Source organism: Molothrus aeneus, chromosome 14, assembly GCF_037042795.1.
Source record: "Molothrus aeneus isolate 106 chromosome 14, BPBGC_Maene_1.0, whole genome shotgun sequence".
In the NCBI taxonomy this organism is placed as follows: Eukaryota; Metazoa; Chordata; class Aves; order Passeriformes; family Icteridae; genus Molothrus; species Molothrus aeneus.
In genome coordinates, this window is record NC_089659.1 from 102921 (window position 1) to 129883 (window position 26963).

Consider the following 26963-nt stretch of genomic DNA (forward strand, 5'->3'; position numbering starts at 1 on the left):
TTGTTTCAAATATGAGGAAAAAAACACCCTCTATGTTTTATGCATAGTGCAGATACTTCTTTATACTTTCTTCTAGTCAAAGAATATAGAAAAATATGTGTTTATTTATTCATGCTATCAAGCAAAATGTCTAGTGAGAATGTATCTTGTTATTCTGAATGTATTTCTTCAATTCACATCTGGTAACAACTTTCCATTAAATTTCAGGAAAGTGATGTTGGTGTGGCAGAATTCAATGAAACCCTCTTACTTATAAAGGTATCTTACAAAGAATGCGGGGTAGGAACTAGATAATATTTAGGATCCATTTCAACCCAAACCATTCTAGAATTCCATATTTTGCATTCTCTTATTTTCTCATTTGTGCAAGGTGTTTTTGTTGGTTTGTTGGTTTTGTTGGGTTTTTTCTTCTTTTGTTAAACCCTTGGCTGACCATTGTATGCTTTCTACACACCTGGAATTTTCAAGGGCTGAATAATTTGAGCATCTTTCAGTAGTTAATGCCTCTAGCTCAAATGAGGCATTAACTACTGGTCTTGTTATTTTTTTAGTTACAGTTAATCAGAAGGGAAGATGAAAAGATTGCCAGGATTAAATCTTAACTTATGTAAATAGTTCATTATAACAACAAAAGAGAATTAAATCAGATTCACAGCCATTTAAAAAAGCTTAGTTTCTCTTAGTTAAATGACTTATCACAGCATCTTGTGATCCCTATAATGTTTACTAAAACCAATTTTGTTTATGAATTCTGTAATTGATGCAAGTGTACCATAAGCATGGAAATTCCAGTATGTGGTATAGCAATACCACAGGAACTTATCTTAGGAACTTATCTTTGATTATTAAAACAGAAAAACAAAAATACTCAGAAAATACTGTATTCTTTTTTCTTTTGCACAAATTAAAAATGGAGTGAGAGGAAGAAATCAGTGAACAAATAATTTTGCAATGCTTCCACTGTTTGGGTAATTTATGTTTTATTTTCTTGAGGAAGTGTTTACTGTAATGATGATTATATAATGATAATTTTAAAAAAACCCAAAAATACAGAAAACGTCAATGAAAACTAACTCCCCAGTATTAATAACAGAAGGAATGTAGACCTGAGAATAATAATTTGCAGTTTGTATATTTATGGAGGTAGGATTATTAATTATGAGAAAGGCAAATATATCTGTTTGTATTTTCATTGGATTGACAGGAGTGATTGCTTCTGATACATTTTAATTGGTTCCTGATAATCATGAGATTACATTGCTGAAAACAATCCTGACACATTCTAGTCTACCTCATTCCTATTTTTGTGTTACCATGTGCTTAAAGTTTATAAAGTTCTGCTTACTGCCTTACTGTTGTACCAAAAGTATATGCCAGTGTTGCATTAAGCCATGCACAAATACATGCAAATCTTTTGCAAAAATATTTTCTTGTAATTTTTCTAATGTGCTCCAGGATCGAAAGCAACAAAAGAATGTGGACCTTCTGTTCTTGGAAAAAGTGGAAGATGATATCCATAAAGAGGTAGAATACTCCATGCAGGAGCTGCAGTTAACACATGCGGAAACTGTGCAAGAACTTGAAAAGACAAGGAATTTGTTACTTGTGCAGCAGAAAATTAGCAAAAATTACCAGGTACTAAACTCCACTCACAGTAGGAAATAACCCAATAATAACATTTTAACCTTTGTAGCTCTGACACTTGTAATAATTAAAACTTGCAAATTCAGCAACAAAGCCAGTCTGTGCATACAGAACCAAACATAAAATCTGTTGTTGTTTAAGGTATTGTTTAAAAAATGTGAGATCCAAGTGACTAAATTGTACTCTTTTAGCTCATCCTGCCCTTGAATCTCAGACTGTTCCTTCTCTCTGAATGTTATCTCTGAGCTTCTACCAGGTCTTCACAAGAAAATGTGCTTATCAAATAAGCTTCCTTTTCCATACCTCCACTCTGCTTTCACTGTCTTCTTTCTACTTCCACTGTTGGAGTAGTGCAGATCATATTTTGACTTTTCATTCAATTAATTAGCATTTAAAATAACAAAATCGTTAAAGAAGCTGTTGGGTATATTGCCCTAAATAAAAGCTACTCTGTTTTTCTATTGATGTTTTTAGATTTTGCTGACATTAGAACTGATTTGTTGTATTGATAAGTAAAAAACTGCTATTTTTGCATACTCTAAATGTTCTTTCCTCAAATCTAACTGTATTTTAACTTGTAGCCGAAAGCATTTACAACATCAGTACAGACAATCCTCAGAAGTTCTTTTTACATGCAATTGTTTTTCAGACTGAAGTAGAAACCATGACAAGAAAGATGGAAAGTCTACAGAAAGATTATGAGTTAAAATTGGAACAGTATACCCATCTTCTCGATATTAGAGCTGCACGTATCAGAAAACTAGAAGGTATCTTTAAATTATATTCTTCACTAATTTTTTTTATATTTTATCTCTTCCAAATTACTGTTTTAAATTTATTCTCCAGGTGAAACACTTTTCCATTCCTAAAACTACTAGAAAAGTCAGTTCTTTAATGGAAAGGTATCTGTTCCAGTTAATTTTCATTGACTTAAATGACAGTTATTAATTAAACCAAATCCAGCAAAGTGGTTTTATACTGCAGCTATTGCTGAATAAGAATAAAATTACCAAACTTGTTTTTTTTAATAAATCATACTTTTATGGTCAACCTTTTACTTTACCGTACTATCACTACAGAATCACTTTGTGTTACTAAAATCCCCCAAGCCTTGTTATAATAAACTGACATAGTATTTAAACAGGATGAATTTCAGGTATTTTTTTAGTGGCTTCACTGTGTAAAAGGCGCATAGGAAGCCTCAAATAGGATATTTTACAAACTCTGATGTTGAAACAATTTTCACATTTTGTCTCCAAGTTGCATCTATTGCATCATGGTTTATGTCCTAATTCTGTAAGCATGTATTTTGATTTCTTAGAATCATACAATTCCAGAATGGCTTGGGCTGGAATCCATCTAATTCCAAACCCCTTCCAGGGTCAGGACTCAGAGCCCCATCCAACCTGTGTTAACCACTTATTAACCACTTATCACCTGAAGCTGGGAAACATGTGAAGGTCTTTGCTGATAGTTCTATCCACTCAGAATGTAACATATGTTAAAAGTCAGATGTATTATTTCTTTCTCTGGCAAATTTAGATCAGCCCTACAAAAATGTGCATCTTAAATCTCTGCTACATTTGCACAGTGATACTTACTTTGAATATTGCATAAGACTTCTGAATTTTACTTTTTTCACTCCCTTATAACCTGATAATAACTGTTAGAGGCCTGTGTCTATGCATACTGAGGCAGATCCATTGAGGAAATACTCTTGATTGTTGCCAGTGTGCTCAGTGGGCATTCAGTGTATGAATATTTTTGATAATGCCTTTATGACAGTAACATTGTTAATATAATTGAATTATACTTTCGTCCTTTCTTCTCAGTCATTAATTGTATTTGAGTTTTTAAAAAGACAATCATATTATAACTTTATTTTATATGTTGCAGCCCAACTAAGAGACATTGTGTATGATACAAAACCACTTAAGTCCAGACAAGAAGTATTGCCGAATGATCCAGTGGGTGGATTTGTTGAAACTGTTCATTTAGAAAGAGGAGAGAACCTTTTCGAAATTCATATCAGCAAAGTGATCTTCTCTTCTGAAGCTATACACACTTTCGGTGACTGGGAACCTACAACCTTTTGTACTTACGCATTCTATGACTTTGAACTTCAGATAACCCCAGTAGTTCATGGGAAGACTCCATCATATGACTTCACTTCTCAGTTTCTTGTGCAGTCTGATGATAGCTTCTTTCACTATATACAGGAAAACAGCATCACACTGGAGGTTCATCATGCGTATGGCATAGATTATGAAACAATTGCTTCTTGTCAGCTTAAGTTCCATGAAATCTTGGAAAAGGAAGGCAAGATCTACAACACAGCAAATTTAGTTGGTAGTTAAGATCTCACAAAGTATTCTGTTTGATTATGTGTCACTATATTGCAAGTGATAAATAATGCATATTTGACCAAAAATTAATTTGTGCATTACTGTTTCAAAAGGGAAAAAAAAGTGTTTACAATAATGCTATTTTCTGTTGGATGTGCAGCATGTTTTTGTGGTTCTGCCAACATTTGTGGAAAGCTGGGATGGGTACAATTTTGTCCATAATGGCATAGAGCCACAGGGCAAGAGGGAAAAAACCCAAAAAAGGAGGCACCCCCACTTTGCCCATCAATGCTTTGTATGTGGGCTGAATGTCATAAGTATATCCTCTCTTTCCTTATCCATAAACAAAGGAAGAAATGGTTTAATCTAAACTGGTAAGACAAAGATTGCCGTATAATAGTGAAAAAGGTACAAATGATGGTGATTATGCTTAATAATATATATATATATATAGTAGCATAATCTAGGAGGGTGTTTATTTACATTTTATGGATTATTTTAGGCAAATTCATACTCATTATATTGAAATAAATTTAAGGTATCCTGGACAAGACACTTCTAAGATGTCTTGAATGTTCTTTGCAGCTTACTTTTTCTTCTAGAAACATTTTGTCATATCAGCATATTCACTGACCTCTTAACTGCCTACTGTTGTAGAGAATCTGGTTTAATAAGGCATTGTAAAATGGTACCTTTGCCAGTAATTTAAATTGCATACCACTTCTAACTGTTAACAAACAAAAGTGTCCTAACCTTTATTTGCCTTAAGGAGATAAAAATATTGAACTTTGATTTGGCCTTGTAGTAAATATTTAAGTAGGGAAAAATGGCTGTGTTTTGATTTTGGATCATACAGTGGGAACCTGAGGAATTGTTTCTGTTTCTAACATGAACTACAGATGTCACATCACAAGCACTGGTGTAATGCCTAGGCACAATCTTTAATTTGTGGCTGTTCTATAAATCTTGCATTTGTGGTTTTTCCTAGCTTTTGAGTAACATACCTCAATGTTGAAAAGAAAATTAATGCAATCCCCTATTTACTCCTTAGGAAAAACAGGACACATTCAAAATTATGGTACCGTAGAATACTGGATCAGGTTACAAGTTCCTATGGACCAAGCTATTCTTCCCTACAAACAGAGGTCAAAGGATCTGGGATATATAATGACCAGTTTTAGGGAGCATGAACAACCATCCAAGGTATGTTTGGGTCTGTACTTGATAGAGAGAATTACTTCATGGAGAAGAGAAGCTTCAAGGTGACCTAATTGCAGCCTTCCAGTATCTGAGGAAGCCTACAAGAAGGCTGGAGAGAGGCTTTTTACGAGAGCACAGGACAAGGGGGAATGACTTCAAATTTGAGGGAAGTTGATTTATATTAGAAGGCAGAAATTCTTCATGGAATCATATAATTGTCTGAGTTAGAAGGCACTCATCAGAATCAATGAGGTGACCTCCTGGCCCTGCACAGACACCTCAACAATCCCAAATGCTCCAAATGCAAACTGGGACAATCCTAATTGTTCAAATGCTCCCGGAGCTCTGGCAGCCTTGGGACCATGACTGTTCCCTGGGGATCTTGTTCAGTGCCCAACCACCCTCTGTGCAGAGAACCTGCTCCTGATGTCCAATCTGTCCCTCTCCTGACACTACTCCAGCTGTTCCTTCAACTGGGACAGGTTGCCCAGAGGAGCTTGGGTTTCCTCCCCCGGAAGTGTCTGAGGCCAGATTGGATGGGGCTTGGAGCACCTGGTAGAGTGGAAGGTGTCACTGCCCATAGCAGGGAGTTTGTGACAAAATTTTAAGTTCCCTTCCAATCCAAGCCATTCTGTGATTCTGCGATAATTTTGATAAAATAAACTGTTCAGTTGTTTCTTTTTAAGTTCAAATAGCTTAGGTCCAGGGTTGATATGTTAAAAGTGTAATAAAGTTAAAGGTTCTTGAACTGGAAAACACGTTAGCAGTTTTTCATATAAAGAAATCAAGAACTAGTTGAATTATCCCTTGTCTGAAGAGGCAAAGTCTTAAAGTTATTTATTTTTACTGAAATTGTCACTATAACATTTGACATTTTATTTAATTTTCTTGAGCTGTAAGTGGCAGATCATACTCATAGTATCATACTCATGAATTTTAAACCAACTAGGTGTCGGATACATAGAGTAGGTGAAGCAGTTGTTCAAAATGTTTTGAAGTCCTTAACATTGGAGTATTACGAGATTGAAATTCCTTCACAATGGGTTTTTTACTTAGTTTTTTAGCTGGATGTTGAAGAGCATTTTGAAAATAAAATTCACTTTACAATCACATTTAAATTAGGGCCATGGGAAAAAAAGGGACTTTCAAACATCTTTAACAGTCATTTAAGAAATAAAAGCAAACAGGTTGAAATGCAAAAATTAAAATACTAGAGTTTTTAGTGGGCTTTTTTTAACCTAAGCTGTTTAGAATATTCTATGTCTGGAGTAACTAATGTTTTATATTATTCCATAATGTAAATTTATATTATATATAAAATCTCCATGGGTTCCATGATGTAATCTGAGAAGTATGTTGTTTATGAATTCTGTTAAATTGTATCTGATTAGAATTAAATTTAGTGCCATTAGATTTGGCTTTGAAAAAAATTAAGAGTTCCTCATAATTTGCTATAAAATAAGATGGCAATAAATGTTCTTCAATATATTTGTTTATTACAGACTCCAGCACTCAAAATGAAGCAGCGTGCAGCTCAAGCACACAAGAGAGTCTCTTTTCTGGATCTTAGTGCAGTACAGATGGCAGTAAGTTCTAAGTATTTCTGTTATGCACGATGAAGCATGAAAGGCTACTTGTAGCTCCATATGGACAATTTGTAAAACTAATAATTAAGAACACTGGATTATTTTAGCAGAACAATACTGCACTGTCCCAGGCAATGAATGATAGCATAGTACTGCATAGAGGTGGAGGACACAATGCAGTGGTATTTGTGTGACTCCCTCAGAACTGCGTGATATCCTCCACAGTTTACAAGTTTCAATTTCCACTGGCTTAGGGCAGATTCTAACAGGACCAATCAGCTCGCTCTACACTACGTTTCTCAACTCTCTGCATTATTCAAGTGTCTTTCTACTGAATACCACTTGCACTGCATATAAGTGCCTCTATAGAAACCAGCTTAATCCAAGCAGATCCTGACTGTTGGGCTAATGGGATACACAATTTGACACAGTTCAGAGTCACCTCTAAAATTAAGTTTATCAGCTGAGATTGCACACATTCTGAAACTAATGATACTTCTTAACTTGGCATACACTGTCATCTGTACATCCTTCCATAGTCTAAGAGAGTCTACATGGAACTAACTCAGATGTATTTGCTGCATTTTGTAAATTTTCTTCTGAAATAATTTGCATTCGAAGTACTAAAAATAGGTTGTGTTTAGTCTTTTAAGTAAATCCAGTAAGTAAAGGTATGTTCTTCAACAGGCAATTATAAAAGGATATATTTATCTATTACATATGATTATTATATTAATAATATTGCATTAATTAAAAACTAGTGGGTTTTTTTCCTTTCATAAATGTCTTAATTGGATTTATTCTTTGGAATGTTAATATCAATTTTTGATTAGCAGATTCTGTTACTGTTTGGTTTACTCTGACTAGAACTTCGTTGAGAGCTATAGAGTGTAGACTGGAAATAAGAATTAAGTCGATCCGTTGCATTTATAAACTTTAAAAACCAAAAAGTCAAATGTCGGGGAATATAATCTTTTGAGAGCTTAGATATGAAAAACTGAAATGTTAGTCAGATAGTTGCACACACAAAATATCTTCAGCTGTCCAAACAGTAGCTTCTCAAAGTTTGACAATTTTTCACAAACTAGGATTTGCTAAGTGAGACAGCTACTTAGTCTCCATCAGAAGTCTTTGTTCTTGGGTGGCAGCTCCTCTAGCTGTTTTAAAAATCTAAGCCTCATTGTCTGGTTAAGGACAAAGTACTATTAGGCCTAAATAATGAAACAGCTGGACTTTCTCTGCTGTCTAAGTCTTGTGATGAAGTGGCAAGAAAGTGTCCTAGCAAGAAAAACAAAAGTTCAGCAGATTAAAATGGGAAGTCTATTTCATTTTCCAGTTCATTTTCTCAATAGCAGAGAATCTAGCTCTTAATAAAATTTCTTGTCAATGTGATACATGCCAAAGCAAATAAAAAAGGAGACTCTCTAAAAGGTGGGATAAATGGTTTGTCTCACCCAAACTGCTTATGAGAATTGTCCAGCCTCATACGTAAAAGTTCTAGCAGAGGATAAGAACCAGTAACGCTAATGCAGGGAGGCATAGGAGGCATTTTCTATCCAAATGTTTTTCCACCAGTAAATCTATACCTACTTTTGTATAATAATTATCTACTGCATATTAAAGGCTTCCCCTTGTTTTATTCCTAACTTAGGGATCTGTATTTGAAAATAATGCGAAAGTACTTTGACATTTAAAATGCAGTTCCATAGGGTTCACTACAGTTATAATAATGGCTTAACTACAGATTTGAGATAGTAACATTGATACCAAAATCAATTCACATGCACACAGGTAAAATTATGTGCAGGCCTATGTGTGTAAATTTAGCTATCTTCTTGGGTACAGTGTGTGTTTTGGGGTTTTTTGACTGAGTCTTGTAGAACTTGTAGAAAAAGATTAAATATAAATTAAACTGGAAATCAAACAGGCTGTATATATGTTGATAGGAACAAAATCATTATAATAGTTATGTTTTCACAAATGCAGTTAGATAAATGTCCTTCTGCTGTATATGAATTATATGTTACAGCAGTTGACACCTTCTCATTGTTTCCTGCAGTGTGTAAGCAATACAGTAGTTAAAAGGCTCTGGATAATGAATGTGGGTTGTAACTCTTCAAGTTTTGAACTTCAGTAACTTCTGCTTTTCAAGGAGTTTTATAAAGACTGTAAGTTTCTCTTTTTCTGTAGCATGTGGTACAGGATGCTAAACAGCTGTTGGGTGACAAAGTGAAGCACATGGCCGAAGAAATTCAGCAGGAAAAAGAAGAGCTCTCTCATCTGTCAGAGGAGCTATTGGCTGACCAAACATTGATTACTTCTAGAGATGAGACAGAAATAATTGAAGAATTGGAACCAGAAGGTAGAATTCATGGTTATTAATAAGTAGCTGCATTTTCTGAAAAAAACTTTCTCTTTCCATTTTCATAAGCATTTCTTACTAGTAGTGGAAGCTGCCTCATTATGAGAAACTTCATGGCATAAATTATATTCTGGCATAGGCTACAGGTGAAGCTGGGTGGTGGATAAGGTGTATTTTCTTCCCAAATGGAAACCATATTGTAATTGATTTCAAAAATCTGATATATGACTTAGACTAGTAAAATAATTAAAGGAAACCTGGCTTCTATTTTAAATGTCTTCATATTCTCCCTTGGATCTATGCTGTTCCAAAGACTCTTTTAATGAATATGCTTTTTTTGTCTGCAGATAACAGCCCATGCTGATACTGGAATCCTTTCAGAGAGTGAGAGGGCTAGGATGCTATATCCCATGTGTGACGCAAAGTTATTAGATTTATTTAAAGATTATAAAAGCCAGGTGAACCTGTTCGAGCTCCAAGCTTGAACTGTTTATTATAGCAATAACCAAGTCCATGATACCAAGTTTAAAATAAAAGCAGAAGTAGAATGCTAACATTTTATGTTTAGTTGTTGGCAACTTTTGCATAAGAATTCATTAAAAAGATTGGAAAAACTTGTTGAATGTTGATTTTGAATACCAGTTGTCTTTATCATTTGCTTCATGGAAAAAAAATGCTCTGCAGTGTTCCAGAAAGTAATGCACCTGCATATAGAACTACTTTTTTACTAAAGAAAAAAGGTGCATTCTTCTTTTACATGTGCATGGTGTTAAAGGAAGTCAGAGGAAATTCAGACCATATTCTTAAATAAAGCTAACAGTTGTGCATACTTAGTTCGTTTCAGGACTTACTCTATTAACCAGTTTGCATCTGGAAAACATTTTTTTAACTAACCAGAAAAAATACAGATTACATGACTCTAAATGTCATCAGTTCACAGTGTTAGTCTTCTTCAAAGGAAAAGAAAATTTACCTGGCACTTACTCTTTTTATATTAGAAAAGGAAATTTATTGCTATCAGATTTCTTATTAAGTCTTAAGTGGCCTAAAATATAGTGGGCATTACCTGCATTGATTTTTATTTTTTTTTAAGATCAAGAAGATCATCAAGAGGATGATGCTGTTGAATCAATAAAAACTGATAGTGATGACTGTATTATTTCAAGTCCAGTATCCACAAATATTAAACAGCTGAGTCAGAGTATACATGGCAATTATTTGGTAAGACTAAGAAAAATATTTTAAGCCTAATGTCCTCTAAGAGTAGCTTTGCTGTATCTAACATCAGTTTTCAATGAAGCTGTACGTGTACAGTATCAAATCTCTTGACTTATTCTTAAAACCAGCAATTCAGGACTAGAAGTCATATATGCAAAATAGCACAGCATGATATAAATTTGGAAAACTTACTTTGAACAGTATTTCAATAGGATAGTTCTCAAAAAAAGAAAATTCACACTTTTAGATCTAACATTGACTGAACCATCTTAGCCATAAAACTAGTACTTAAAATTAACAGGTTTAAATATTCTGCAATGTGATATCCTAGAGGTAGGGGGGTTTTTTAAGTGCTCTTTTTCAGGCTCGGTGGTGTCTTACAAAGTAACTAGTAACGAGAAACATGTATAAGAAATACTGCTCCTTTTTTAAAGCGGTAGAAAGTACATCTTTAAGAAGTACCTATCTTCAACTACAGTAGATTTGTAGAAATGCTGTCACTTATATGTTCTTCAGAAAAATACAGAAGGTACTTTTGAAGATTGCAGTATTTATAAGTAAAATGTAAAAAAAATTCAGGTGTAATTTTGAGAACTAAAATGAATACTAGTAATCACTATTAAGTCAAACTATAATACAGTTGCTCTATACCTTTCTAGTCATCCTGTATTTTATTTTATCAAAATTATTTAAAAACAATTCTGAGAGGATTTTGTATGTAGATTAATTTCAGGTTGATAAATTTCTGCGTTCCTCCATTGATCTGTTTTTCGGTAACAATGTGCATGTTTGTGAACAGTAGATAAAACCAGTAAAAGCTGTACACTATTAAGGCAACGTATGATAAAAGTTGGATTTTAAAAATATGTATTACTTTGCTTGAATTCTTGGGTTGATTATAGAATACAGCATGTCAAAATTGCTGTTGAATTATTTTTTGTTTGGTTAAGATCAGAAATCACTGCCTTTTATCTTTTGAGATAATTATCCTGCTGATACTCAAATACTGTAAATAGGTTTTGTGATTTTTGGAGATCATTGTGCTAATTGTCCTATAAATATTAATTGTATGCTACACTATATAAGTAATTTAAGATCACACCAGGGTTATTTGTATGTTGCAAATTAGACAGTTCATAGTTATTTCTTAGATATATTGATCATAAGGCATATCTAAAAGATTTTCCAGTATCAAACTATACCAGTTGCTTCTTTATTTTTTCTTCTTGTCTATGATGTATGATTGATTATAAAATACTTCATTTTGTTTAATTTCATTTATAAATTTGAATATGAAAAGCATATTCAAGTCAAAGATCATCACTTTAATGACATTCAGTAGCCATTTAACTTATTAGATTTTAGGGAAAAAAAATTTCTAAAGCCATGAACCTTTATTAGTAGAGACAGAATGGTGTGGATTTTTTTCTCTCATCCTGGTAGAATTTCCATGTACCTGCTGAATAGTGAAAGAACCTTATTGAAATATTGATCCAGATTTGGATTTTTTGTTCAAGTGTCATAGGATACATAATAAAAAGAAAAGTCTTTTGAAAGGAGGGGGTAAAATTACATAATCAAATACTGAAAGGACTTGACAGCAATGGAAATTATTCTGTATGGTGAATATTTTTACAATAGGATACATTGCTTTTCATTTTGATTAGTTTTATAATTTTCTCAGCAAAATGTAAGCTATCTCCATATTAAATAAGAACATTAGTTTGGAATTCTGACTGAATATAGAAAGCTAGTACTTTGAATGTGATGTAGTACTTCAAGTGAATAAAGTTTAGAAATTAAAATTGTCAAAATATTTCCCTATAGAAGAAATATTTTAATAAAGTTATGAAAAGAAAGTAATATATTGAAAAGAAATAAGTTTTTAAAAAATCAACATTTCTGTATCCAGTGTGTTCTCTTTGCTCTTTGAAGAATATCATCATCGAATGCTCACCTACATTTTCCAGTTTTGAAACCATTGTGGCTTTTCTTTCTTCCCAGAGTAATTTCAGGAAATCTTTGTGACTCTTTCTTTTGAGTCTGACATGCCCACCTAAATAAAATTTACTAAAATTTATCTGTACATAAATATTCCAGACTTTGCAGAACAGTATGAAACCATTTCATATAAGGAACAGAAGAATGTAATTTCAGTTAAAGATAATAAGAAAAGGCTACAGTGAAGAACAACTGGGATGTTACTTTTATTATCACATGTTAAAATTAGCTTTGTAAGGTGTGTTTGACTTAACTAGGAAAGTTCACTATATGAAGTTGAATTCTTTACAAATACATTATTACATTACACACCTAACAATTTTGTGATTTGATGGATTTTAATTGAACTGTTTGTAGTATAGTCTACAGTAGGTACTAACAATTCTCTTTTATTTGGAAAACTTCAGTACCTTGTATTACTGACAGTATTTTAAGCAGTTACAGGATCACTTTGCTGTGTAGGTAAAAATAATGACAGCTGGAATTTGTGATTCAGGTAGCATTTTTACCTAAAGATAACCAGCAGACTATGACTACTACAAAAACGTTTTAATCATTGAATGGAAATCAGTATCTCTTGCAATAACAGTCTTAGCTACAAACCCTGGAGCTTTAGATTCTCATTTTGTATATGTCTGTCAATCAGTATTAATCATATAAAAAGCTGATGATTTACATACACACATATATATATGTTTGTTTTGTGTTAACACTTAAAGAAACAAAAAATAATTTGTATTATGTTTATATTTTGTTTTTAAATAGGAAGTTGAAAAAATCCAGATTAAAATTACATCACTTGGTCTTACTGAGTCACGAATAACAGCAGATGAAACAATACAGCAGCTGTTTGTAGAATGCAGATTAAACAATTTCCTTGCAGAGGAGACCCCACTGTCACTTCCAAAACCACCTAGTGGTCAGAGGATTCACTATAACTATAGCACTGGTAAGTCTGATGTATTTCTGAGCAGGCTTGGTTCTTCTCTTAAAATCTGTCTTATGAAAATACCTGCAATAAAGCCTGCTTTCTATATATTATAGTTGCATTTCTCTATGTGCCAACTCTATTTGCCTATTTTCCCGATATTTTGGGAAATACTAAAAGTGATTTTTAAGAAATGAGGTAAGTATGCAATTATCTAGTATACAATGAAATGCCAAAGGAGGCTGGTATATAAAATGGTAACAACACAACACATTTAAATATGCTGGTAGTGTATAAATTTCATAATTAGACTATACATAACTAAAATCTATATATTCTTTTTAGAAGAGCATGATGATCTAATTTTTCTATCAGTACATGATGATACATCTTAGCAAAAGAAAACATTCTAACCTGTACATCTAAAACTTAGTTGAAAAGAGAGAATATATAATTGGACTTCTACACTACTTGCAAATACTCAGTGTTCTTTTAATGACAACTTTTTAATAGGGGAACTAATTCATCTTTGTTTCATACTAATACATTGCCAATTAATACTTTATATTTACACTACTGGCATACATAGAACTATTGTAATAATTTAAAATTCTCTTGTTAATTATTTCCCCAGCTATGTCATCATATTTCAATTAACTTCTTCTTCCTGGTAGAATTGTCTTTCATTTAAGATTCAGCCTAAGTGCTTCAGTCTTGGACTTTTAGCTGAGAGTATTCTGTATGAATACTCTCATCAAGGTGATGAATCAAGGTTAGGGTTAGGGTTATTGCTATTTGTGACAAACCCTTAGTACAGACATTCAAATTAAGCATTCTTTTAAAAATAATTACGTGAAAGTGGCTTTGCAGAAACGGTGTCTTAGATCTTTAAAATTGCTACCATCTACAAACCTGATTTTAGAATGCAACTTCCCAAATAATTCACTCATTTAGATCTTCCTCTTACTCATAGACTATTGGATTGTTCCATGTGTAGCTGAAGACTGAAATTAATCAGAAATGTCACATCAACCACTTCTATGTTGGCATTGCCCACTTGAGAGGGAATATAGATGACAGATTTTCTCCAGTCCATTGGTCTGAAGATTTCTTCTACTGAAATACTGTGGCCGGAAAGGAGGATTGAATTACTGAGGCTGTCAAAAAGGATAAGCACTTTGCCATACATTCTCATTATCTCTAGCTTCCTTAGTAGAAGAAAATACAGTAAATCACTTCAAATACAAAGCAGTAAAGACCCTTTTAAAATCATGGCTTTTAAAATCATGGCTGCTATTGCCGTTAATAGAAAGTGGCAGCTCTGTGACATGCTTAGATGCTGCCTTTGTATCTTTTTTGACAGTGGTCATATAAACCTGCCAGTGACACACCATTAGATTATGATTCTAACATTTGATTTTAACATTGTTGTTCTTCCTTAGAAAAGAAAATTAAATAAACGTTTATTTTATTTTGTTCTTCTAATAGGTGAAAAAATGTTTTTTTTCTTCTAATAGGTGAAAAACAATTGATAACCAGTTATATTAATTTATTTACTTTGCAGCGATAAATGTGGATAAGGAAGATAATCATGCAGAAAGAGAGTATCTCAAGTCAATTCTTCTAAAGCCAGATCTACCTTCTGACAGGTAAAGATTAATACTAAAAACCTCTATTATAGGTCTTTGTAAAAAATGCTCATGGTTTGTCTTTTTATTTGTCCTTACTGACAGGGTAACCCTAAGTAGTTAATACATAACTAACAAGAAAAAAAAATAATTGTTTTAGCTAGGAATGATGCCTGCATTGTGATCTGGCTGCTGCTGGTCTTATTTCTCCTCCGAGTAGGTGCATATGGAATGGAATATTACAAACTTATCTAATGTTTGTTTAGTGCTGTGGTTTAATTCTGGGGGGTTGTTTCTTTTGCTGGTGTTTTTTTTTAAACAACTTTGTTTTACAAAACAGAGTTTCTAGAGTCTATCATCAGTAGTCTATCAGTAATGAATTTGGAAAGCACATATCTGTGCGATGGTAGAGTAGTACATTTGTTGCTTTCTGAATTCAGAATACTAAAAGAAGTCTTAACTGCAGGAAGTGTTCCTTGGCCCCAGAATTTAAAATAAAAAAAGGTATATGTGTATATATGGATGTAGCAGACATCTATTATATGAATACATACGAGAAAGACTAGAAATTAGACTTGTTCAATTTTATAGTAATAAATTTGTTCTTATTAATTTTTTTTCATTGAGGTAGCCATGTGTATTACTTGGAGAGAATGAATGACATACTTTGATTCTGTTTCTTCTTGAATATCAATATTCATTAAAATGGAACAACTATTAATTTAAAGATCCATTCAATGTACAGAAGACTAGGATACCTGCTGATTAAATTTGAAGCATCAGAGTCATTTGTAAATCTTACTCACAAATCACTGATTACTCCAAGAAGGAGTGATCTCTCTTCATTCCATATTCCTTATTTGGCATCTATATCAGGGATGTTGGTAAACATATTCTACTAAAGCATGTTTTACTAAGATTTAACAATAATGAGGATAAAATACTCCTTTTTATTTCCCTGACAGATAACTTAGTTGCTAAAGAAATTTCCCTGTCCAACCATCTAGGACCACTGTGGCAGTTTTACTTCACCACCTGATCTGGGACTGAGGTCCCTTGGCAGCTACACCCCCCACAGCTGTCCCAGTCAGACCAGTTGCCTTCACCAACTCCAGCGCAGGTGTCCAGTCACTGAGTCTTAGAGGTCCCAAGCCTTAAAATAAGTTTTTGGTGCAGTAATTAAATAAGACAATAACAGTTCAAGTTGGAGCCTCAGAGTAAGGACCCTGAACAAAGGAACCCCTGGGCTTTCACACCCTTACAGGACAGTCTGGGGGTCACCGGCTCCTGCCACATTCCGAAGTGTCCCTCCCCTGGCTGTACCCAAGGTCTGGGAGTTACTGGCTCCAGCCTGTATCTCTTGAGTGTCCCTCCCCTGGCTGGGCCATGGGTCCCTGGGCCTTTATTGTGCTAAGGGATAGTAGCTTCACAGCCTCTTGCCTTGGGCTGGGCTCCTCCAGTGCTCAACCTGCAGCTGCTCCTGAGCCACCTGCACTGGATTGATTCCTCAACACAGTGAAACAATAGCTGGTCTGTGTGCTGCAATTTCCCCTATAAATACTTAAATAACTATAGTAAATATTTTACAAACCTGAGGTAAAAATAAGGTAAAATAACAGCAGTGAGCTTTTTCTCAGAACAGAAGCATTCATCTCTTACATGTGCCATCATGTCACTACTGTTCCCTGTGTTACAAGTAGGTTGTTTCCTGCAGTTATCAGAATGTCTGGTTTGGCTTGTGCTGAAATTTCAGTTCTGTATTGAATAAATAGGAAGGCAGAAGTTCATCAGTAGTCCAGTTTCCCATTTTTTGTATCAAGAGGACCACCAAGAAACAAAATTTATGGAAATATTCTGCCCATAACACCAAGGATGTTTCTGCATTTTAAACTAGTAAAATAGTGTGGTTTTTTTCTTTTTTCATTATTTTTTTATTTGACTTTTGACCCTTTTTGAAAGCAAAATACCTTTTTTTTTTGTGCATGTGTGTTTAGCCTAAAATTTACAGTGGTCAGTGATCCTCCAGAAGATGAGCAGGATCTTGAATGTGAGGACATTGGGTTTGCTTATGTCAGTTTAAAAGAGATATTCCAGAAACAAAGAGATATCATTGAGCAAGATATTGATGGTAAGTTTTAAAGATCGCTTTCTTGTAAACTTCTGTAGCCTAAAATTCATTGAATTTCTACTTTGCTTTGTAGGCGTTACTGTGCAAGTAATTGTTTCAATAAGAAATTATTTAATACTAACTAATAACTTCCACATTTGTTTGCAAAAGTCTGCAAAAATACTATCTGTTAGTATTATTCCCTAAAGTTTTTTAAAAAAACCCTAAACCAAATAGCATTCTCACCTCATATAAATTAGTTGATAAAACCTAAGAACTTTCAAGCTATGTCCACTGCTATAATTCTGTCTTTTCTACAACATACTTCATTGCGGTATGACAATAAATATGTATTTTGTATAAAAATTCGTTTTGTATTAAAATTTTCATCAGCAATTTGGTATTACTAATGTCTGTATTTTATTTGAAATTACGTTATATCCCCGAGTACCTCAAGTTTGTTTCCTCCATATGAAACATGTATGATACAATGTGAAATACTGGTGTTTTTGATTAGGAATCAGTTTTAGTGGGCACCCTTCTGTAACAGACTGACCAAACTCATTGTGACTCATTAGAGCAAGGTGATGTGATTAAGAAGTGTGGAATCTTCCTTTTCCTAAGGTCATAGGATGCGTTTTTATAACATTGATAAGAAGACTTAAGAAGGCTTTTTGGTCCTTTTGTCAACTGTGAGGATAATATTCTCCTTGCTCAGTTTCCTGTTCCCCGTGGTAGCAGAGACACGTTTACCAATGGTGCACTTTTCTCTTTACTTTTTCCTCTCAATCCTCTTTCCCCCTTGGGGTGAAGCTCGGTGAAGAAGCTGAAAGCACCTCTCTTATAAAAGAGTAACTCTCCTTTCCCAGTAAGTGAACTAGTTCAGTGACTGGATGCCAAGCACCTATGTTCACAAGGCTCCTTTTGCAATAGCAAGAGTTCTAGTGAGCCCCAGCAGAATGCCAGGGAAATGTAACTTTACTACTTCTACTGTTGTGTCTAATTCCTGTACTTGAGCAATAGGGAGCTGAATAATGAGGGAAAAAAGTAGGCTTTCTTATCCATATCCATTCTTATCATGCATGATTTGCATCCACACTGTTGCTAAAATCAATTTACAGGAACGCGATAAGGAAAATTCTAAGAATCATCAAATTTCCATACTCTGGAAGAATAATATACAGATTTGATGCATTTCCTGCTGTGGCTGAGGAACTTAAGCTTTTCTCCACTAATAATTTTTCTCCAAGTACAAAAACTCCTCCAAAAATGTATTTTGTACTCTCTCACTGGAAGATTGATTTTTGTTCTGGAATTTATGACCATACCTCCACTGTCATAATTCCACTTGATAAGATTGATTAGTTAGGTAAACATAATTCTTGAAAGTCACTTTCACAAAACTCTTAAAATTCCTAATCATCATCTGAAGAGACTTATTAGGACCATAAGGACTGAGTTTTATTACTAGTTACTGTAAGCTATTCATTACCATGTAATGACAACTACTGTAATATTGTGAGGAGAATTTCTTCCCCTAACTGTCAGACTAATTTAAACCAATTTTTGCTTTATGTTAATTATATATATGAAAATGATAATAATAGCTAGAAAGACTTTTATTCTTTTTCCCTTCTGCATTTCTCCCCTTTCCTGCATATGCTGTACAGTTTTTTGGGGATTTTCATTGCATCCATAACATATAAAATTTTATATTTTCTGAAAATTAAGATGTTTCAGAGGATTTAAATTAATTTTATGTTAAAATATGTCAGATCATGGCAAAATAATATATCTGTATATTTTCTTAGATGAAGTAATTGTAAAAGGATTAATTCTTCAGATCTGAACACAGATGTCGATTAAATGTAAGGGCACAATAAACAGTATTGCTAAGTAGTGTTGTACACATTCTCTGAGTTGGATATTTGTTTAAGGAAAAATAATAAACCTAGACACAGGGAAATTCATAGGACACTACTGCATGAATATAAAGTCATTCTTAAGTTAGATACCAAACTTCCTTTATTCTTTTTGAGGATTGCAACCATATATCTTTCTCATCTTTTGTTCTTTTCATTGCTGTTTGTGTCAAAGTGGTTTATGTGAAATTTGAAGCAAGTAAGTGAATGGCTAAGCAAGAAGATGGATGAAAAATACTGTAGTCAAAACATCTAACAGTATGTCTCAGGGATAATAGGACAGTATAAGAAGTGAGAAAATAGAATTAGATGCTATCTTCTGATATAATTAACTATAATTATCCTGCTCTTCTGTTAAATAAAAAGGATACAGTCCCCTGAAGTCTGCTCTTGAAGCTGACAGTTTACTGAGTGATTTGTCGAGGCTGATTTGGATTCATCCATCATACACAGTGTAGAAAAAGCATTAATGTGCTGTATTTTTACTTAAAACTATTCCTATGTATGTAGATAGAAGTTTAATAGAATTTGGAAAATCTTTATTTACATATTGTGAAAAATAATTGTTTTATATAAACAATTATTATATTGATAGTTTCCTTTCTAAATTAATTTCAACACGAATACATTTATTGATTTATATTCTACTTCTAGGAGTGGTTAATTTCCAGTAGCCTGAGGGCCTGAACTGCAAGATTATTTATTTATCTCTCCCTTTTTTTTTCATATGCTGGTTGCTCTTTAATCTGTCCAAACACTAAAGAAAACTATCAAAACAAAAGTGAAATCTTAAGTTGAATAGCTAATGCTGTTTTCTGATGTTTCCTTTCTAGTTTTTGATTCACAAGATGCCAGTGCAGTAATTGGAAAGCTCACAGTGACAGTGGAAGCCCTCAATGCACTGCGTTCAGTCCATGAAGAATGCAAAAATGATTAGGAGGCAGGAAAGGGACATTTGCCTATTGATGTTCTTGCTCCCAGTGTAAAGATACAAAAATTAGATCTTTATCATTCTCACAGTATACTTAATGTAAAATGTATATTAAAAAGATGCTTGATGTCCAGATATAAGGCTTTGTACATTTTTCAGTCTGTTTTCTTTTTTTTAAGGTCCTTGCTGAATTATACTTCAGGCTCTCGACACTTGATAGTGTAAGAGTCTAACTTAGTTCCAACAAAGTTTGGTTTCAAATGCAAGCTTGCTTGTAAATTATCAGATACTATTTGGGGGTATTTTGTCTAAGGAAATAAGTGATGGTGAACCTTCAAACAGAAATGCTTGTAGATTTTTACTAGGAGTAGTTCTGTCACAATACTATGTCAGAATACAATAATTCCTGTTAGAAGTGACCTCAGGTAGTTTTTAGTCCAGTCACTGCAGGATTAGGTATTATGTTAGGCCATATTGCTCAGGGCTGTATCCAGCCTGGTCTGAAAACTTCCAAGAACAGGCACTGCTTAACTGCTCTCTGCACAACCTGTTCCAATGCCTGATTGTTCCCATAGTGAAAAAAGGAGACACATTTCTACACCTTACTTCAATCCAAATTGAAGCCAAAGCTAGATCTCAGTACTTGGAGCAGCTTTTGCACTTAATGCACTATCTAATAATTTAATTTGTTGGGGGTTTTTTTAATTCTAGGGATGGCATATTTATCATTTGTTTCGGCCATTTATATTTTGTGCAGAAATAAAAATAACAAAGCATTTTAGTGTTGATTTTCATGCTTTGTAACATACCATCACATTTTTATCTAATTTTGTAAAGCAGTTGACAAAAAATACCTGTTATTGTTATCAAAGTGGTTTGCTCAGTTAATGTTTCTGTAGATTTCAGTGGTAAACAATTTGTTATGGCTTATTCCTGGGTTCAGAGTTTTTTTATATTAGGCTTAGATTATTTTAAGAGTAAGGACAGCTGCAACAGTGCAAGACAGGTCTTCCACACAATTAGCAATTATTTGTTTCACATTTTTATGGAACTGTCATTCTTGTTAAATGAAGAATTATTTCCATATGTATTAAAGTCATATGTATTAAAGAACTGAACCATTCATGAAAAAAAGTTGCAAAAATGTGGTCCTTCTACTGCTACAAAAAAATCAATAAAGTAAACTCTGTTTTGCTTGTTATAGACCAGTGGCTATTCTGATTACCTACATATAAGTATAAATAGCTACACAAGCTGACAGCCTTTGACTTCAGTGGTAATGAACAACCAAACTTCACTATAACATGAGGAAGACCTTCTTTACATTGAGGGTGGCAGAGCACTGGGACATCTTCCCAGAGAGGGTGTGGAGTCTCCTTCTCCAGAGACATTCAAGACAAAAACCTACCTGGACACTTCCTGCGTCACCTCCAGGTGACCCTACATTGGTGGCGTGATTGGACTAGATGATCTCCAAAGCTCCTTTCCAACCACCAAATAACTATTCTGTGAATTTATTTCAAATCAATGTTTTTTATTGAGGATAAGTAAAGGTAAGAGGTTGATGTAGCTGGGCCCGTGAAATATGCAGCTACTTAAAGGGCCGTTGCAAGTACAGTGGAGCCAGCCAGACTCCTTTCAGTTGTGGCAGACAGTGTAGAAGGGGCACAAAAGCCAGACCTTGCAGTTTCAGTGGGCTCTGGTAGGGTTTTGGGGAGAACTTGTTCCCTAGGGGTCTGGTGTGCTGGGAGGGGATGCAAAGGGGGACAGCAGGGAGGGTGTGGGTCCAGCTGGACTCCATGACCCTTCTGACTCGGGATATTCTAAGTTTGTATGCATAATGCATTTCACAAATACTATGGATCTTGATCATTCCGTCTTTAATAAAGTTCAAAGATGAAAGCAAATATAATAATAAAAAATATACAGTATTAATATGTCTTTTTCTTGGGGTTTGGTTTTTTTCCCCCAGTCTTGGCCACACTGTCTTTGTCTCCTTTTATTCTCTTCAGTACTAGTCATTGTCACAACTTTGCCGTCTTGTCTTTCTTTCATCCTGCTTGGTGCACTTCACAGTCACTTGGATGTGGAAAATTCAGGATAACTCCGTGCAGTCTTGAATTGTGCAGTTTGATTCTGATAGGGAGAAAAGGATAAGTCTGAAGGTACTGCTAATAAAGAAATTGTTAACCCATTGGACTCTGTACTGTATACTGCTATGCCAGAACATGGTACATTTAGAGAAATAGAAACTTGAGTTGTTTACATTGTGAAGAGGAAATTTTAAAGAACTTCATTTTGCATGCATCATGACTTAATGAATTGAAATATCAACAAACTATAAAATAACACAGAATACTTGAGAGTAAAGCTATTTTATTACAACAACTAGTATAGTTCAGAAAAGTAGACAAATTTTTCATGGCAAGGTTAGAACAGAGACAACCTGATATAATGCTAAATTGCCAGGTAGTCCTCACATAGGGTAAAGAAAGATAGTATTCCTTTCATTTCTTCATCTCTATTTGATAAATATTTGTAACTGCAGTGCCTGTTTGTACTGTAAAGGCATGCACATCTGCAAGTTCTTCAAACCCGGTTAAATGAATTTTAAATTCGATGTGGAACAAAGCATTCCAACAAGGACATTGAAAGATTCCCAAGTAAGCAACCTGCCTGGCAACCTGCCAACGTAAAGTGAGGTAGATTTGTTAAGGCATACTAGTGCTGAGAGACTTCTGCTGAAGCTTCAACAAACTATCATGTGAAACACTTCAATACCATCTTCTCTGGCAAGCAGAAAATGGGATGAAGTTGGTTGTGTGTGCTGGTCTACTTCCTTGTTACTGAGGAGTAGGTTCATCAGCAAGCACAGAGGGTAAGATGGTGCACTTGAGCCTTCAAAAGGGAGTAGAGGAGATGGGCAAGTTCATACAAGTACTAGCTCTTCTCAGGGCACAGTGTGGGAAGATGGGAGGGCAGGCCCCCACCCCACAGGTGGAGAATAGATGCTCTCCATTTTTGTGCTCAGACTGCAGCCAACAAGGGTAATCTTGTACCAACAAGGGTAGTCTGATCCAGACTGCTCTCCTTCTCTAGTTCCAAGGGCTGGCCAGTCAGAATCGGTGAGGACTGTCCACAGTTGGTACCTCACGTTAAAGTTGGTACCTCACGTTAAAGGCTGAGTTTCTTCAGCCCCATCAGCCCACAGACTCATCAGATTCAGAAGCTTCATGATGTGTTTGGGGAGTAGGTTTGATGAACAGATTTCCACCTGAAGAGACCAGTTTCCTTGCTTTGTGGAATATCTCAGACAAAAGATTTAGGGTGAGAATGGTCTGATGCACCAGAGTCTTGTAGAGGGGAAGTGAAGTGTGGGTTCTTGTCATCTACTGCTGTGAAAGTAAATCATGAAGGAGAGACCTACACAGGCATGTGAAGGTTTGGCCAGAAAACCTCAAACTCTTGTTTCCCAAACTTGGTGATTCACTGAGTTTTAGATTAGGTTTTAACACATTTTAAACTTCTGGTGGTCATTTCTGAATTAAGAAGAATTAAGAGGTAGCTATATGTGAAGACACTGTTGCTTGCATGGTTGTAGTCCAATGAGGTCAACTTGTCCCACCATTTGGAACACAGTGCAGGAAAGAGTTTCATAGACTTCACTGTTTTTAGCTTTCTTAACCTATATACCTTTAAGATATTCTTGCAGGAAGAAAATAGTTTGGTTTGGTAGATTCCTGTTATTAGAGGATCCTGAAGTGTCCTAATATTGTGCTTATATAGCACATTTTGAGACCTAAAGCAAGCATTGGTTTTTGCAGGAATGCAAAATGCATTCAGCTTCATAAAAGCTCCCAAATTTTTTAACTTCTAACACTAACTCACCACCTCTTGAAAGCCAGGGTGATCATGAAGTAAACTGTTGTTCACTGGCAAAGGAGTAACAGGAAATGGAGGATTTCCAGAAAGCTCTTGATGCCTAAAGAAAAAACAAGCCAATGTACAAAGGCTGAATGTCCACCACATACTGCTGATCAGAGTACTGAGACTTAACTCTTGGGCTGTAATGGTAATATCCAAGAGGACAATTTATGTAATGGTAATGTCCAATGGTAATATCCAACAGGACTTACATGAAAAATAAAGACAAAACAAATGAAATATACCCAAAGGTTTAATTAATGAGGAATCCTCTTATGAGCATGCACGAAAGGGTACTAGATTTCACCATGGGAGTTCAGCTTAAATACTGAATCTGGGGTGTTCAGACTTCCATTATAACAGGTTTATAACTGTGCATTCATATGTATATGACAGCTGCTTGTGCATATACACACAAAAAATGCAGGTGTAAACTTGGTGGGGTTAAAAAAAGACTTGTCAGATTTTGTTCCCCAATGACTGAAAACATTGTTAGTACAAGCCCCAGGGTTCAGCATGTTCTCATGGTTCTGAATATTGCAGAAACAAATAAAGTATGGAAAATTGAATCTAACTAATCATCTGGTAAGCTTAACAACCAAACATTATAATTAACTGCAGCCTGTCACAAGCCCTCAGTAAGGATGCAATAGCAAGATGCTGTTTCAATGAAAAATCTTGAAATTGCTCTTTGCTCTACCACATCAACTCACTTTCTTTATACAATTTTTTTAAAATTATGATCATAAGGTTCATTCACAGGCGATCTTTGTTACCTGTCTGCAGGAGACTCTAAGTCAATATAGTGTTCAAAACCGTCTGTACAACTGTCTGGTTGTGGTGAGGGAGAACTCCCTGGAAATAAGAAAAGAGCATAATGACTATTCAGTTATGACAATTCAATTAACCAGTTAAAAACCACAGAAAGTGTTTTGTGTCATCTGTAGTCTCCTAGTAGATCGAAGATAGTATACAAAGGTATGGTGCCATTTTATGGCAGATAATCAATAGCATCACCTTACAGCTTGAAAATGTTCATTTCTCATTTATTCACTTAGAGAAGCAAAATTCAGGGTTGTTGAAGTAACCAAGAACAATATCGTCACCCAGTTACAGACACAAGAGATGCTTCTGATTTTAAGAACCACAGACATTCTGCTTAAACCCAGCAAATGCTCTGTAGAGCCTTTGAAGGAAGCAGTAGCACTGAAGGAATGTGAGTCCTTAATGTCTGGGTTGCAAACGATGCCTGATTAAGAATATAATATAAACTACAATCTCTTACCTTTAAAACAAAAGCACTGAAAACTCTGTGGCTTTAGTCTAAAAATTATCCAAGAGTTCAATAGTGGATGGCCATACTGAATCAATTTTTTCTGTCAGACTGCAAGGCAAAGTTACACCCCAATTCCTAAATGTAATCTGGCATGAAAACCTGGATTGCTGTTTTCCATACAGTAGTGTCTGACACAGCTTGCAAGTTATGATGTTCTGAACCAATCTTTTGTATTCTCTTAGCAAACAAAAAAATACAAAGACTGAATCTTTCCCTATGTAAAAGCCACAGGAAGTCTTTGTTTCTTAACAAAAAAATTAATTTTCCAACTACAAATTTTTATCTTTGTAAAAGGCTTTAGGATTCAAAACTGTTCTTAAGAAAATATAAACATTTACACTGTACCATTAGGACTACAAAACATACCCCTCCAATACTGCACGGTAATTGGTCTTCCATACAAACAGATTCCATCCAGCAGAGCTTTTGCATAAGGCACTGATACTTTGTGTTTAAAGCAGACATATCCAAAAGACTTAGGTTTTCCTTCTTTGTCCTCACAAATCATCACTTTGGTTAATGGTCCAGCCTGAAAGAAATTTCTATTATTTAGGAGGAACTGACACTTCATTATGTTTTGAATATTTAATTATTTCTCTTCAGCTGTAGTCAGAAACTGTAAGTTTCTTACTTTGAAAATGTCTCTCCACATTCCCAAAGCTCAAATTTGGAGCCTTCTACAAACAAAAATCAGCTCCAAAAATGTTAAAAGGGAACCAAGCATCAATTCCTGTTTAATCTTTCATAACCAGAATTTTTATTATTTTTAGAATACCGTACCATAATAATTAGTTTCCCAAAGGGGAAGAATAATTTGCTGACTCCATAGCAAAAGTTACCTTCCAGTTCATAAATAAAAATATTAATAGTTTAGAAGTAGCAGTAGTTACGTGCTCATCATTTGATGGAGGGGAAGAGCTAGAGGTCAGGGATGTATGTTCAGGACTATGCCATAGCAGGAATATTGAACTGGATATTTTCAATGATAGGGCAAGACTAAAATGAGAAGCATAGGCTGTTGCAGCAAAAGGGAGTGAAAACAAGATAAAACAAGGGAAAGACAAGTTACTGGGATGACCTAACGACCCAGATAAAAGCTGGGAGTTGGATGGCTGTTGCAGATTATGCAGAAGAATAATGCAAAACTGTGTTCTAAGACCATCTTTATCACTTTTACATTTTGTCTTGTATTATTTATGTCCCCTAAGAAGATAAACTTCTTAAGCTCATATTTACAGTTTACAGTTATACAGCAGACTACTTTTTAATCTTGAAAACAGGCAGGAATTAAGCACGGGCTTCAAACAGGTCCAACTATTTTGTGTTTCTACACTGTTACTGAAAGGTCAGGGTTTGAAGGGACCTCTGGAGAGCATGTTGTCCAGCTTTCCTAACTGAACATCCCGCTGGTCGAATTTTTCTTCTCGAGCATTAGAACAGCATTTTGATATATAAGGGTACCCGTCTGCTACCTGCAGGAAGAGCTCGTAGAGGATCTCCTCCCTGACCCGGCTCTCCAAGTTCCCCACGAGCAGAGTCTGCTCCGCCGCCTCGGCCCGCCCCAGGGATGACATAAAGCCTGTGGGAGCCCTGCGGGAATGCGAGAAGAGCGTCCCAGCTGCGGGGAAGCTGCACTCGGTGTGAGGGGCCGGGCCGGCTCTTGGCAACACGGGAACGCGGGAAGGCAGGTGTCGCGTCTGTTTGTGACACCACCCCCAAAATCTGTGACACCGTACTTAATCGTTCGGTGTGTAGTAATGATGGTAAATACAAACATGAAGGTTTTCTCCTGTATTTTTGCCACTGAATCTTAAGTTCTAGCAGGGCTAAC

The 26963-nt window shown here is 35.0% G+C and overlaps 2 protein-coding genes across 6 annotated transcripts in view; one reads left to right on the top strand and one right to left on the bottom strand.

The window, feature by feature from the left end:
* Positions 1–21077, top strand: part of LOC136562675 (protein fantom-like) — a 41895-nt gene extending 20818 nt beyond the window's left edge. For 4 of the 5 annotated variants that reach the window (XM_066559639.1, XM_066559638.1, XM_066559637.1 and 1 more), the window contains 12 exons: positions 208–258; positions 1456–1635; positions 2294–2411; positions 3541–3993; positions 5041–5192; positions 6692–6775; positions 8966–9137; positions 10231–10358; positions 13122–13305; positions 14849–14933; positions 16907–17040; positions 19775–21077. In XM_066559639.1, coding sequence (XP_066415736.1) covers positions 208–258; positions 1456–1635; positions 2294–2411; positions 3541–3993; positions 5041–5192; positions 6692–6775; positions 8966–9137; positions 10231–10358; positions 13122–13305; positions 14849–14933; positions 16907–17040; positions 19775–19878 — 1845 coding nt within the window. In that variant the 3' untranslated portion in view covers positions 19879–21077. Of the gene's footprint in view, positions 1–207; positions 259–1455; positions 1636–2293; positions 2412–3540; positions 3994–5040; positions 5193–6691; positions 6776–8965; positions 9138–10230; positions 10359–13121; positions 13306–14848; positions 14934–16906; positions 17041–19774 lie in introns of those variants that run through there. The other variant, XM_066559641.1, reaches the window with a different exon arrangement.
* A 658-nt stretch (positions 21078–21735) lies between these two features.
* On the bottom strand, positions 21736–26706 carry RBM11 (RNA binding motif protein 11). Its single transcript, XM_066559465.1, is given in 9 exon segments — positions 21736–21889; positions 21891–21931; positions 21933–21972; positions 21974–22040; positions 22043–22088; positions 23761–23854; positions 24573–24651; positions 25499–25661; positions 26605–26706. Coding segments are annotated over 9 exon segments (759 nt in total). The 3' UTR covers positions 21736–21762.
* Positions 26707–26963: the final 257 nt, after the last annotated feature.